The sequence below is a fragment of the Panthera leo genome, chromosome A3 (assembly GCF_018350215.1).
Source record: "Panthera leo isolate Ple1 chromosome A3, P.leo_Ple1_pat1.1, whole genome shotgun sequence".
Taxonomy (NCBI): Eukaryota; Metazoa; Chordata; class Mammalia; order Carnivora; family Felidae; genus Panthera; species Panthera leo.
The window spans coordinates 22,775,792-22,790,576 of record NC_056681.1 but is presented as its reverse complement, the minus strand read 5'-3'; the positions used below and the strand labels follow the sequence as shown (position 1 = coordinate 22,790,576).

General features: G+C 50.4%; 1 protein-coding gene and 1 long non-coding RNA gene across 2 annotated transcripts in view; one reads left to right on the top strand and one right to left on the bottom strand.

The window, feature by feature from the left end:
• LOC122215593 overlaps nt 1-14,785 on the bottom strand; it is a 49,190-nt gene that overhangs the window by 8,039 nt on the left and 26,366 nt on the right. The gene's annotated exons all lie outside the window — the stretch shown is intronic.
• On the top strand, nt 5,412-12,334 carry MYL9 (myosin light chain 9). The gene is made up of 4 exons (XM_042931051.1): nt 5,412-5,517; nt 8,683-8,892; nt 10,655-10,816; nt 11,646-12,334. The coding sequence occupies exons 2-4, from the start codon at nt 8,709-8,711 to the stop codon at nt 11,816-11,818; spliced, it is 519 nt and encodes a 172-aa protein (XP_042786985.1). The 5' UTR covers nt 5,412-5,517; nt 8,683-8,708; the 3' UTR covers nt 11,819-12,334.

Here is a 14,785-nt window from a genome sequence, read left to right as displayed (position 1 = left end):
TGGCATCTGGATTGGGAAGAAAGAAGCTGCACTATCTCTATTTGCAGATAACATAATGTTTCATATAGGAAATCCTAAAGCATCCATAAAAGAACTCATAAATGAGTTCAGCCATGTTCCTGGAAATAAGATCAATACACAAAAACCAACTGTATTTCTACTAAGATACAATAAAAAACAGATATTCAGTATTTGTCCCTGTTTCCTGGCACATAGCTCCTAAAACCCTTGGGAATCTCTGAGATGATGAAGGGTCTTCTCATGCTAATTAGAAGACTGGTGGTTGGGGACCCCTAGGAAGCTTCAAGGTAGGGTCTGACTGACAGGGAGACCAGGGCATGATTAGAGGACTTGGACTTTCAACCTCACTTCCCCAACCTCCAGGGAGGGAAGAAGGGATGGAGATTGAGTCAATCAACAACCAATGATTTAATCATGCCTGTGTAAGGAAGCCTCCAACAAAACCCCTACACAACAGGGTTTGGAGAGCTTGGGTTGGCTGGGACGATGGCATGCCTGGAGAGGGTGTGGAAGCTTTCCCCACCCCCACCTTGCTGTATGTACCTCCTGCCATTTGGTTGTTCCTGAGTTGTATCCTTTACAGTAAGCCAGTAACAGTAAGTTTTCCTGAGTTCTGTGAATTCTAGCAAATTATTTATCCTTGTGGGAGGATGCAGGAACCCCCAGTTTATAGCTAATCAGACAGAAATGTGGGTAACCTGGAGACCTAATATTTGCATATGGCATCAGATATGACAGCAATCTTGTGGGATTGAGCCCTTAAACCTATGGAGTCTGACACTAACTCCAGGTAGTCAGAATTAAAATTGAACTGAATTGTTGAACACCCAGTTGGTGTCCAGAAAACTGGAGAATTGGTTGGTATAGAGAAAATACCCACACATTAGGTGTCAGAAGTGTTGTAAACAGTCCAAGTATAGGGAACACTCTAAAAATAAACTTAAGGAAACAATTCCATCTACAATACCATCAAAAATAATAAAATACTTAGGATAAAGTTGAACAGAAAAAGCATAACCCTTGTACAGTGAAAACTACACAACATCATGAAGAGAAATTCTGAAAGATCGAAATAAAGGGAAAGACATTTCACACTCATGGATCTGAAGACTTCATATTAAGGTGGTAATACTCCATTATGGTACTGGTAATACAAATTCAACAATTTTTAGCAACCACCCCCCCTACCTTTTATGCAGAAATTGATAAGCCGATCTTAAAATTCATATGAAAATGCAAGAGAATCTAAAAAGCCAAAACAATCTTGAAAAGGAAGAACAAAGCTGTATGACACATTTCCTGATTTCAAAACTTACTACAAAACTATAGAAATCAAGATTGTGTGGTGCTGGCAGAAGGACAGACAAATCTATCAATGAAATAGAATTTAGAGTCCAGAGAGAAACACACACATTTAAGGAACTGATTTTCAACAAGGGTGCCAAGAACTTCAATGGGGAAAGAACAATCTTAACAAGGCGTGCTAGAACAATTGGACAGCCAAATGCAAATGAACAAAGTTGCACCGTTACCTCACCCACACACAAAATACACTCCAAGTGGATTAGAGACCTAAACTTAAGAGTGAACACCATAAAATGCTTAGAATAAAGCACACAGGTATAAACCTTCATGACCTTGGATTCAGCAATGGTTTCTTGGCTAGAATGCCAAAGGCACAAGAAACCAAAGAAAAAAAAAAACAGATAAACTTCTCAAAGTTAATAACATTTGTGCTTTTTGAAAATATCAAGAAAATGAAAAGATAACCCACAGAATAGGAAAATACATTTACAAGTCATATATCTGCTAAGGGTGTGATAGCCAGAATATATAAAGGACCTTTGCAACCCAACAACAAAAAGCAAACAACCAGATTTATGAGCAAAATATCTGAATAACCATTTCTCCAAAGAAGATATACAAATGTCCAATAAGCATATGAAAAGATGCTCAACACAGCATGTCATCAGGGAAATGCTAATCAAAACCACAATGAGCTACCACTTCACACCCACCAGGATGGCTGGAAGACAAGTATTGGTGAGGTGGTGGGGAAACAGGGGTATGTGAAATGGTGTGACCTTGTTGAAAACAGTCCCTCAAAATGTAAACATAGTTATCAACCCAGCAATTCCACTCTCAGATATAGATCCAAAAAAGTGAAAACACACACACACAAATATGTGCACCAATGTTCACAGCAGCACTATTCATGATGGGCAAAAAGTATAAATAACCCAAATGCCCATAAAGATGAATGGAAAAGAAAAATGTGGTCTCTCTATGCAATGGAATATTATTCAGCCTTAAAAAGGAAGAAAATTCTGACAGGTGCTGTAAGATGGATGAAAATTGAAGACATTATGCTAAGAGAAATGAGCCAGTCACAAAAGGACAAATACTGAATGATTCCACTTACATGAGGCACCTAAAATAGTCAAATGCAGAGACAGAAAATAGAATGGTGGGTGCCCAGCGGCTGAGGGAAGAGAATAGGGAGTCAGCGTTTAATGGGTATGGAATCTCAGGTGGGGAGGATGAAAGCGTTCTGGATGGATGGTGGTGAAACTTGCACAACAGTGTGACTATACTTTTTTTTTTTTTTAATTTTTTTTTCAACGTTTTTTTATTTATTTGTGGGACAGAGAGAGACAGAGCATGAACGGGGGAGGGACAGAGAGAGAGGGAGACACAGAATCGGAAACAGGCTCCAGGCTCTGAGCCATCAGCCCAGAGCCTGACGCGGGGCTCGAACTCACGGACCATGAGATCGTGACCTGGCTGAAGTCGGACGCTTAACCGACTGCGCCACCCAGGCGCCCCAACAGTGTGACTATACTTAATGCCACTCAAGTATACATTTTCAAATGGTTAAAATGGTTATTTTTATTTATTTATTTTTAACACACACACACACACACACACACACACACACACACACACACACACAGACTGGATTGGCTCCTGGACCAGAAAAAAAATTTCCGGGTAGGACATTGCTGGGATCATTGACAAAACTTGACTATGGATTGTAAATCAGATAACAGTATTGAATCACTGTTAAAATTTTCCTGATGTTGATAAATGTGCTATGGATATGGAAAAGAATCTCCTTTTTAGGAGATACTCACTGAAGTATCTCCAGGTAAAAGGGCATGGTGCGTGCAAGTTACTCTCAAATGATGCTAGCAGAGGGCAGGGACACACATACACACACACAGAAAAGAGTATTATAAAGACAAATATTAACAATTGGAGAGTCTGGCTGACCTCTTTGTATAGTTCTTATGACTTTATTCTAAATCTGAAATCATTTCAAAGTTAATAGTTTAAAAAAATTAAGAGATCCAAAACAAAACTCTCATCTCTTCCCAAACCTGCTCTTTCCATAGCCAACCTGTCTGATTAAGTGGCAGCTCCCTCTCCTGCAGCTCAAACCAAAACCCTTGGGAGTCATCTTTGACTCTTCCACATACATTCCAATCCATGTGTAAATCCTACTGGATTCAACTTCAAAAATCTCCAGAACCCCACCCCTTCTCCCCAGCTACCATGCTAGTCTGAGCACATCATCTCGCTGAAAAGCTCCTCACTGGTCTCACCCAGAGGGATTCGGTTAAAACATAAGCCAGATCATGTCACCCTTCTGCTCAGAACTCTGATGTCTCATGGTGGCCTACAAGGAGCCCCAGGCTAGGTCTAGGTCCCCACTGCTTCTCAGACCTCATCTCCCACCCCTCACTCCCCACCCCCTCTTCACACTCACACTTGCCTCTGGCTGCTCCTAGACCAGAGCTGGGCAAAATCCCCCTACCTGTCTCCAACACTCACTGGGTATGGTTCACTCTGTTACCGCTGCAAGTTGGCCAAAATGTCACTTCCCAGGAGGTATCCCCCCTTCCTGCCTGTTTCTTTCTCTCTCCTGTCCCTCTGCTTTATTCTCCTTCAGGGAACTCATTTCTCTCTCCAGGTCATGTATGTAGCAGCTACTCGTTCACTCCACAAGAACAAATGTCTCCCCAGTGTGATTACTTTAGTTCACTGCTATTTCCCTAGCACCCAGCACAGTGCCTGGCAGGTAATAAGGTGTCAGTTAATATTTACAGAATAAGTAACTAGGTGTTGGAAGGTTCCCCAGGAATGTCTCTGTTGGTTTAAAATAGGGCCAAGAGAGGGGCGCCTGGGTGGCTCAGCCAGTTGACTGTCCAACTTCAGCTCAGGTCGTGATTTCACGGTTTACGGGTTTGAGCCCCACGTCGGGCTCTGTGCTGACAGCTCAGAGCCTGGAGCCTGCTTCCGATTCTGTGTCTCCCTCTCTCTCTTTCTGCCACTCCCCTGCTTGTGCTTTCTTTTGAAAGTAAATAAAACATTTAATGTTCATTTATTTTTGTGAGAGAGAGACACACAGCGTGAGCAGGGGAGGGGCAGAGAGAGAGGGAGACACAGAATCCGAAGCAGGCTCCAGGATCTGAGCTGTCAGCACAGAGCCCGATGTGGGGCTTGAACTCATAGACCACGAGATCATGACCTGAGCCAAAGTCGGACGCTTAACCGACTATGCCACCCAGGAGCCCCATAAATAAAACATTTAAAAAGGATGGGGGGCAGAAAAAGCTGGGCTGGAGTCCAGGTGGGGAGGGTGTTCCTTCAGGGGTCAGAATGATGGGCAGGACATGATGTACCATGGGGGAGGGGATGGGTCTGTCCTCTCAGATGCCATCCTTTCACTAAGGCCAACAAAAGTGGGTAAGGGGTGCTGCTGCCCTGAGGCTTTGAGGAGGCACCCATGCTCCCCCAGCCCCTGCCCTTATCGCTGGCTCCCAGGATGCTACCTGGCTCTTTTTTGCCACTCTTTTCACTGAATCTTCATCACCACCCTCCTATTTTACAGGAAACTGAGGAGAGCCTGAAAGGGGAGTGATGTGGCTGAGGTGGGCTGTTCCGTTGCAGTCCTAATCCCTAGGTGAAGCCCCCACACCAGCGGAGCCTGACTGGTGACCTTTTCATGTGAGTATGTTGGGACCATCTGATACGCCTCTTCTTTCAGACTGGGAAAAAAGCCATACTTGGTTTGGTGGAAGGAAGCCCTCCCACGGGAATGGGCCGGGCAGCGGGGCCTTTGGGGGAAAGTTGGGGGTAAGATCTCAGAACTGAAGATCCTGGATGTCCTTCTGCCAGTCTCACTAGGAAGGAAGGGACGGCCCAAATAAATCCCCCTCCCGTGACAATCAGGGGAGAGGGGGCCACCGTTCCCCCCGCATCTCCTCCGGGGGTCACGTCCCCAGCCCACTCTGGGAAGTCGTACCGCCTCCCGCCCGTGAGTCAAGGCCAAATAAGGCCTCGCGAGTGCGCCGCCCTGCCCCGCCCCTCCGCGCACACATTCTTCTGCCTTGTAAGGCCGGTGCTGCCCCGCCCACCGAGCCCGGAGCCGGACCGACGGCCCCGCGCCCCGCACTTGCTCAGCGCGGAGAGCGAGCACCTTCTTCGCACCAGGTGGGAGCTGCGGCCGCGGGGGGGCTAGGGTAGGCGATGTGAGGCCCCACGGACAGGGACGCCGAGGATCTCGGCAAGGACAACCGTCATGGGGCTGGGGCTGTGAGTTGCGGGTCAGACCGGACTCTGGCGGGGCTGGGCAGCAGGGAGACTGTTCTAGGCTCTGGGAGCCGGTGCTCCTTTGGTGAGGGAACACTGTCCAGGCCCTTCCCATTTGCAGTGGAGTTTCAGACGCCAAGCCCAGAGCTCTGGGGTGCCCAGAAGGGGAGGGAGTTGTGGTCACCTGTGTTCCCTGCCCCATAAAACCCATGTGTGTCACAGACAGGCTCCTTGAGACCCCCTCCAGAGCATCCGTGTCCTCTCCCCTATCTCCTGGGGCAGGAGAGAGGGATGAGATAAGGGTAACCCCACCCCACACACACCAATGCTGTGTGAGAGCACTTGAGACTTCCATGCACTAGGCCATCTGTCCAACTGTCTGTGCCTGTTGGGTGGGAAGGGTCTGTCAAAGGGCTCTGGAGCCAGACTGGGACCTGGGCCAGGGGACCTCAATCCCTGCTGGTCCTCCCCAGCTTTCTAACTGCTCTGAGGAAGGATTCAGATCACTCAGCCAGGGAGGAGGTGAATTTACTAGCAAGGCATCTGGCACCACCAGCCACAGGAACCAAGAGATAATGGGGGACACAGGCACCAGAAGGAGGGAGATGTCACCTAGTTGCAGCCAGTCCAAATACCAGTTAGATCTGATTCCCTAGGGTCTAGGACCCCCAGGAGCAGGTTCCAGGGCTAAGGGACTAGCCTGTCCCTGACCCCGTTTCCTCAACCAAGCCTATAAACCGCCTCTAGTCACACAGAGCCCTCAGCTGTAGTAGGCCCACCACCAGGAGCCTCTTAGGGTATGTGTTTCCTTCTGTGTTCAGTCATCAAGGGCACCAAGGGCTGGCCATTACCACCCACTGACCCAAGCCTAGCCCAAGCATCCTGGCTGCCTGTTGGGCTCTACCCCCCTCATGGGCACAACACTTTCCTTCTTGGGCATTAGTTCTTAAACTGCACAGTGGTGGGGGGGGGGGGGGACCTCACCCTGCTTCCCAAGATTGCTGGGATGGACAAACCCTAAAGCTCAGTGCTGGATAGATGAGGAAGGGGAAGCCACAGAGACAGAAGGGCCCAGCCAGTATCACAGCAGTGGGTGAGATCTCAGCCATTCCTACCTCTGGCCATGGCTTCCTCTCTCCTCCCGGCTCCATCTGCATAGATCTTTGCAGACAGGAGGGCCATGGCAACAGTGATGATAACCATCACAGCATCTCATGACTGGGCTACTTGTTGGCTTTCTATGGGTTCTGTGAGTCAAAGTTCCCAGAAAACAGAGGGCTTCAGGAAGGACTGGGCCCCTCAGAGCACTAAAGCCCTGCTGATGCCACCATCTCACTCCCGCCCAGCTAATGGGTGAGAAGGGCTTCTGTCTACCCACCCTGTACCCTGTGAGAAACACCCAGGGCCAGGTGTGTCAGTCCAGCGGAACACAGCAGCAGTCTGTCATTACTACAGATGGCTGTGGTCCTGGGGAAGGGCTGGGGCTGGCCAGGATCCCGGCTCAGCATTTAAGATCTCAAAGACCAAAGTCTGAGATGAGTGGAACAGGGGCATGGGATAGAGTCTGAGATGACTGGAACAGGGGCATGGGATAGAGGCCAACAGACAGGTTGAGGGGCATTCATAACCACACAACTTGGGGCTAAAAACAGGCAGAGAAGGCTTTCTGGAGGCAGGCCCTGGACCAAGGGCTCAGGGCAGAGGAGAGAGGCAGGCAGTGGTCCTAAGTACTGAGCCCCAGCTGTGGGGCACATAGCACTAGGTCTTCAGGGGCACAGTCCCCATGAGCCATGACAAGGGTTGAGGGAAAGAGCACTGTGCTTTGCCTCAGTTTCCCCATCTGTACAGTGGGAGAAGTAGACTGGCTGCAGTTGCCATCACAGCTTTAATTAAACAAGCATCTATTAGCCTATTAGTACATCAGGGGAGGGAGAGAGAGACCTCTAGGTGCTTACTGTCAAAGCAAGGGTCAGGGACCTGCTCCCCAAGGAGGTGTCTCAAGAACTAGGCTGGAAAAGGAAGGGCGTTCAGTGGGAGGGACTAAGGAGGAAAGTCTGAGGGTGTCTGGGGAACATCCAGAGGTCCAGCATGGCTGGGTCATGGATGGCAAGAGGCACACAGTGAGGGGTGCCATGCTCAGTCAGACAAGGGTTGGAGGGGTTCACACAGGACCCTGAATGCCAGGCTCAGGGGCCCAGACTTGTTCTGGAGTGAGGCAAGAACCTTCAAGGGCTTCAAGGTGAAGTGATAGGTGGTACAGGTCTGGATCTATATGGGATGGGAGAGACTAGCTAGAGGCTAGGAGGCCAGGTCTAAACAAGAGTGACAAGAAGCTGGGGCTCTCAGCCTGGGGAAGCCTCATGCCCCTATTAAGCACTGAGCAGTAAGAATAAGGAGTAGGGCCCAAATCAGGTCTATCATCCACCCAAGGGGCTGATCAAGTGTGGGCAAGTTGGGGGAGGGAACACTGCCCAGAGCATAGGCCTTCCAGAACATCCAGAACAGAGGGATAGGGAGGAGGAAGGAGGAGGAGGGGGAGGAGAGGACAAGAATGTCAAGAATGCAGGGCCACTGATCCAGCTCCATACTGCCAGGGGCAGAGGAGCTGGCAGGGAGCCTCACAACCTCCCACATTTCAACCCACCTTGTCACTTGGAGGGAGAGAGATGGACAGTGTAAATGCTATTAAGGATTAAAAGAGATAAAGCAAGGACAAGTTGGCAACAAACCCAATCTTACCCAAACAGCCACAGCAAAAATAGCTTATTCTGTGCCTGGCACCATTCCAGTGGCTTCTCAGGCACTAAGTCAATGATTCCCTATTGCTGGGCATTCCTCATGTCCCCATTCCCTGATGAAGAAATTCACTGGGAGAGGTAGAGAAGTTGTTTATGATCACATAGAGCCCATGCCTGTCTGCTTTTGTGATGAGCTGGATGACAGGAGCCCCAAGCCTATGGGAGGCCTTGAATGCCAGGCCCAAGCACTGACAGCCCGTCTAGGGTAGGCAGGAAGAGTCTCTGGCCCAGGCTCATAAGCTCTTCCCCTGACACCCACTTCCTGCAGGGAAGCCCCACCCACCAGAAGCCAAGATGTCCAGCAAGCGAGCCAAGGCCAAAACCACCAAGAAGCGGCCACAGCGGGCCACATCTAATGTCTTTGCGATGTTTGACCAGTCCCAGATCCAGGAGTTTAAGGAGGCCTTCAATATGATTGACCAGAACCGAGATGGCTTCATTGACAAGGAGGACTTGCATGATATGCTGGCCTCGCTGGGTGAGCAGGGATGGGGGTGGGTGGGGTCTAAGCGGGCCCCGCAAGGGTTGCAACTGAGGCAGGCAGTGGGGCTGCTCATTATAGAGTACGTCCCATGTAGTGACATGTGGTACCCACCCTGGAGAGCAGATGCCATTACTTTCTCCATTTAACAGACAGGGAAACTGAGGCACAGAGCAGTTCGACATTGGATCTGAACCCAGACAGGCTCACTCTAGAGCAGTGCTGCCTCAGGCAAATTTGTGGTAGGGGTGCCTGGTATCACTTCATTTAAAGCGAAGGATCAGCAACTAAAGAAAGTTTTAACTATACAGACTTTCCAGTGTACAGATGGGGAAACTGAAGCCAAGTGCCTCCCCTTGTTCAGAAGTCACCCATGTCAGGCTCTTAGAGCCTCTCTCACTCCAGCGACTTCCTCAGGAACCTAGTACAATTCACCACTGCTCAGATGGGGAAACTAACACCCAGAGGCCAAGCCTCCAGATACCACCTCCCTAGTCTGTGGCCCCGCCCTCACATCCCTCCCATGTGCTAGCCTCAAACACTACTCTCAGCATCAGTTCCTGGCACCTCCTTCATCCAGGTGAGAGCGTCTAGGTCAGACACTGGCTGGGGAAGACAGGAAGCCTCTGGCAGTGGAGGAGGCAGCCTGTGGAGGTCAAGCCCCAAGCTCTGGGGAGAGACAGACCTGAGTTAGTCCCTGGCATTGCCCCTCACAGCTGGGCAGCCCTGCTCTGAGCCCATTTCCCTTCCTGTGCAATGGTGACTGTGGCCCTTGTATACACACGCGCCCAGGGTGTCTGGGGAGAGGACTGGGCAACCCTGAGTTGGAGGGTTGTTGACATCAGACACTGCCCCCTCGTGGGCCATCTACCCAGAAAAACCTGCATTCCTATTTGTAGCTCATGTCAGTGGGCCACAGGTCAGTCCTGGCCTTCTGGTTAAGAACATCATCCTCCAGTTTAAAAATAAGAGCAGCAGATAATAAAATAAGAAGAAGCTGTGCATGTATCTTAACTCTCAAAGCAATCCTACTGGGTAGATGTGATTATCATTCCCACTTTATAAATGAGGAAACAGAGGTTCAGAGAGGGTAAATAATTTGCCTGAGATCACACAGCTACTACGTAGTATAGCTGGGATTTGAACCCAGCAGTTGATTTGAGTATGGGGCTGTGCCAATTGTTCTGTATGATTTTACAACCACTGGTGCTATTTCACAATTCTAAGACGCGGGGGAAACCAAGGCACAAAACTGGGATTCAGACTCCAGTCTTTGTGACACCACAGCTCACTGGTTTAACCATTTTCAACACTGTGCCTGGAATCTGTGGTCTAGCTGATTGGGTTCCAATGCTGGCTCCACTCCTTACTTGCTGTGTGATCTTGGATAAGTGGCCTCACCTCTGTGTTTCAGGTCCCACACCTGTGAAGTTGGGGTGAGTATGCTGACCTCACAGCATGATGAAAGTTAAAGCAGTCAGGCATGTGGGGCAGCAGACACCATGGGCAGTCAGCAAATGGTGACTCCTACACTTAAGAGGTCACGGATATTAGACCAGAGGTGGAAGCTGGCCAGAGCAGCCTGGAGAGCCCAGGGGAGGGAGCAGTCAGAAAGCGGGCTGCTCCAGCAAGATGCTGTGCAATTTACAAAATGTATTATCTCCTGCCTATGGGACTCAAACATGCCATGAAGGGAGGGGACAGGGAGGTGGGTGGGGACAGGGCAGTGACAGCAGGCACAAATGTCCCTCTGCCACAGGGAAGAACCCCACAGATGAGTACCTTGAGGGCATGATGAGCGAGGCCCCGGGGCCCATCAACTTCACCATGTTTCTCACCATGTTTGGGGAGAAGCTGAACGGCACAGATCCTGAGGATGTGATCCGAAATGCCTTCGCCTGCTTCGACGAGGAGGCCTCAGGTCAGCAGCCTCCAGGTGGAGGCCTAGACAGGGCCGGGTCTGAGCACTTCACCCAGGGTGCCCACGGGGATGCAGGTGGGGCTGGGCTGTGCTGGGACTTGTCCCCAAAGGCTAGAATGGAAATCCCGCATCTGCTGGTTTCCACGGCCAAACCATGCCCTGTCCTTGTTCTCTTCCCCCAAATGCTAGACCACAAGAGCCCACAACCACCAAGACATCCCACTTCTTGAGTTCACCTGTTGGCCCAGCACACTGCCCCCACTTTAGACTTTCCCAGAAACTAAATCATTCTAGGCCCTTCTGGCCAACAAGGTACAAAAACCAGCCCCCATCCTCAAATCTTCCAAAGGGATTGCGTCCCACAAATAGTTTGTCCCAGACACAGGCCAGGATGATGCTGGCAGCGGTGACTTCAGTCGTTTCTCAGGGGCCACAGGCCCAAGTACATTCACATTTTCCTCACTACCTTCATAATCCCCTACCAGGGTGGTGGCATATTTTCATCCCCGATTGCCAGGCCAAACAGGCACAGAGAGGTTTAAGAACTTGCTCATGGTCACGCAGCCAGGAAGAAGGGGGAGGAGCATGCAAACAGGCAGTGGAACTCTAGGGCTCATGCTCTTAAAGTGAGACATACCCAGCCCCCCATACTTACAGCCCCAAGTACCCTACAGAAACACACAGAGCTTGAACTGGCTGGAGGCCAGAGCTGTGTCTTCTCCTGGTCCTTCCCCCACTACAAGGTCTGCAAGGACTGGGGTTCAGGGTAGGGGTATTGGGCATGTCCCAGCTTGAGTCTTTGTCTCACAGACCCTGGCCCTGCCCCCAGGTTTTATTCACGAGGACCACCTACGGGAGCTGCTCACCACCATGGGCGACCGCTTCACAGATGAAGAAGTGGATGAGATGTACCGAGAGGCACCCATTGATAAGAAAGGCAACTTCAACTATGTGGAGTTCACCCGCATCCTCAAGCATGGGGCCAAGGACAAGGACGACTAGGCTGCCCCAGGCCCCTATCCCACTCACCTGCTCCCCACCCTCACTGTATACCAGCTCCATGCCCGTGACCCCACAGGACCCTCTCAGGGGATCCTCCCTCTGAGGGGTTAGGGGCCCAGCTCACAGTGGAGGAACAGGCTGAGAGCATGCAGTGCCAGGCAGGGGGCACATAGCCAACATGAGGCAGGTGTTGCACTGTGACCCTCCGAAAGAGGACCGTCTCCTAGAGAGCTGGGCCTCATGGGCTTTTCCCCGCAGGACAAGCCCCGTGTCCTGTCTGGGACACAACTTCACATGCACCCCCATGTAGGACAAGACAGCTCTTTCCCAGCCACTGCCACAAACACAAACCTCACCAAGGTCCCTTCTCTGAGGACAGGATTCCAGACCCCTTCTTTGTGCCCTGCCCAGCCACCAGAACACAGCCCACCCACCAGGAGTGTGATCCAGAAGATGCATGTAAACTGGATATTTGATCCAGGGGAGGCAGAATCTCTAATAGAAGTCTGAGCACTGCTTTGGGTCTGTGTGTCTGCTGCTGGGGTGAAATAAAGGAGCTCCTAATCCCTAAACACCCTCCTGCCCTCTCCTGTCCCCAGTGGCTGCCCAGACCCCTACCTTCCCCTGGCCAGGGAAAGACTCAGCTGAGACCAGACCAGAGTGGGGAGCAGACAGAGGTGCTGAGGGAAACAGTCCTTCTGGGAAGGAGAGGCCTGAGTGGGGAGGACCCACAGCAATCACCACAGATATCTCAGGGGCACCGGGAGGTCAGGGGTCAAGGTCGCCCAGTCTTCAGGACTATAGCCTGGATCACCAGGGACACCTCAATGTTCCTGGAAAGCCAGATGGTCCTGGAAGAACAGGAAGGCTTCGGGAACAGTGAGAAGAGTGCATCCCAGTAGCTCCGAGGTTAAGGTGGGAATGAATGGGTTTAAGGAATTCCCTGAGGTCAGCTCCAGGCAGCCACCAGGTGTGCTCTGGGCTGTGCCTTCTGCATCTGGAGGGTCAGTTCAGCCACAAGACCAGCTTTTTACATCCCACACGCACACAAGGTGAGCGAACCTGGGATCTCTGTTACATGTGAATGGTGGGGACACTGACAACAGTGCCTGGGGCTTAAGGAGCAGAAATACTGGTTGAATGAACAGATAGCCAAGAGAAGCAAGGACTGCCTGAGGTCACCCAGTGGATCTGGGACATAGGGAGGGCTGAATCCCAGCCTCTAGATCCTCCACAGGGCTCAGGCCTGGGCTAGACACATTCCACCTGACCCCAGCAAAGGTTGGGGAACAGCTGCTGGGCCTGGCTTGACCTGACGCCTCCCTAAAGATCACCCCCAGCCAGCCAGCTGCAGCACACAGCAAAAGTCTGAGATAAGAGCCAAGGGAGTGCTGAGCACTAAGAGGACTGTGTACTGGCCGAGGAGGGTCTAACTTCCCACAAACCTCTGCCCCACCTCAAGACCAGGCCCCTCCCAGTCAGGCCCTGGTCAGAGCTGACCATGAAACTACCCCTCTCTGGCCTCCAAATTGAGCCCCATGAGTCCCTGATCTCTACTCTGGATGCAGCCAGCTGCAAACAGTTTCTGACCAGGCCCACATACTGTGACAGACTCAGTGGACCATGCCTTTGACCCTGGCCCCAGATGGAGGGTCTTTAGCCTGACTACCTGCTCACTGCAGCTAGCCCCAAGGAAGGAGCAGGCTCTGGGCATCCTCCTGGGACTCCAGGGTCACAGGTCACTCTGTAGAGTCACTGGCACCAAAAGCCTTTCTGGAAGAAGGCAGGGATGTGGTTAGAAACAAGCTTCCTTGCACTCTGCCCCCCAGTTTGCATTCCTGTCACAAGCCTACTCCCCCTTCACCCCGAGAGAGGGAAAGATTCACACCTGGTGTAAGGGTACAGAACTCATCCACCCTCACTGGTTTCTGAGCTGGCCTGAGGCTGACCTGACGGGATCCAGAGGATGGGACAAGGTAAGTGTTCTGTGCGTGGAAAGGCAGGACCAGCAGGCGGGAGGAATGTGCAGGAGCAGAGCTAGGAGGGTATGGAAGCAGCCTGGACAAAGTCTGGGAGCAGGAATGCATGTAGCATATTCAGGAGCCAGGAAGAAGGCAGTTTTCCATTTATGAGCTAATTTATTAAAATATTAACACCTTTTTAGAAAAGCAGCAGCAGCTACTGTTTTATCTCTTACAGGCAACATTTACAGGTAACAGTGAAGCATGCCCAGAACTTTCAAAGTCTATCATAAACTCAGAAGCCACAAAGAAAAAGACTGGTGCATTTAAATCCATGAAAACTAGGGGCACCTGGCTGGCTCAGTCGTTAGAGCATGCGACTCTTGATCTCAGGGTTGTGAGTTTGAGCCCCATGTTGGGCGTAGAGATTACTTAAAAATAAAATAGGGGCACCTGGGTGGCTCAGTCAGCTAAGCGTCCCACTTCAGCTCAGATCATGATCCTGTGGTCCATGGGTTCGAGCCCCACATCAGGCTCTGTGCTGACAGCTCAGAGCCTGAAGCTTGCTTCGGATTCTGTCTCTCCCTTTCTCTCTGCCCCTCCCCTGCTTGTACTCTTTCTCTCTCTCTCAAAAAAAAAAAAAAAAAAACATTAAAAATTTTTTCTTAATAAAATACAATAAAATAAAATCTTTAAGGGGTGCCTGGGTCCGTTAAACATTCAACTCGGTTTCGGCTCAGATCATGATCCAAGAGTTGTGGGATCGAGCCCCGTGTTGGGTTCCATGCTAAGTGTGGAGCCTGCTTAAGATTCTCTCTCTCTTCCTACACCCCTCTCCCCAGCTTGCACACTCTAAAAAAAAAAAAAAAAAAAAAAAAAAAAAAAAAAAAAAAAAAAATTATACCTTTTGGTGGGTTTAAATAAATAAAAGCTTTAAAATTTTTAATTTTGTGGTAAAATTATGTGGTATATTTATGTGGTAAAATACACATAAAGTTGGGGCACC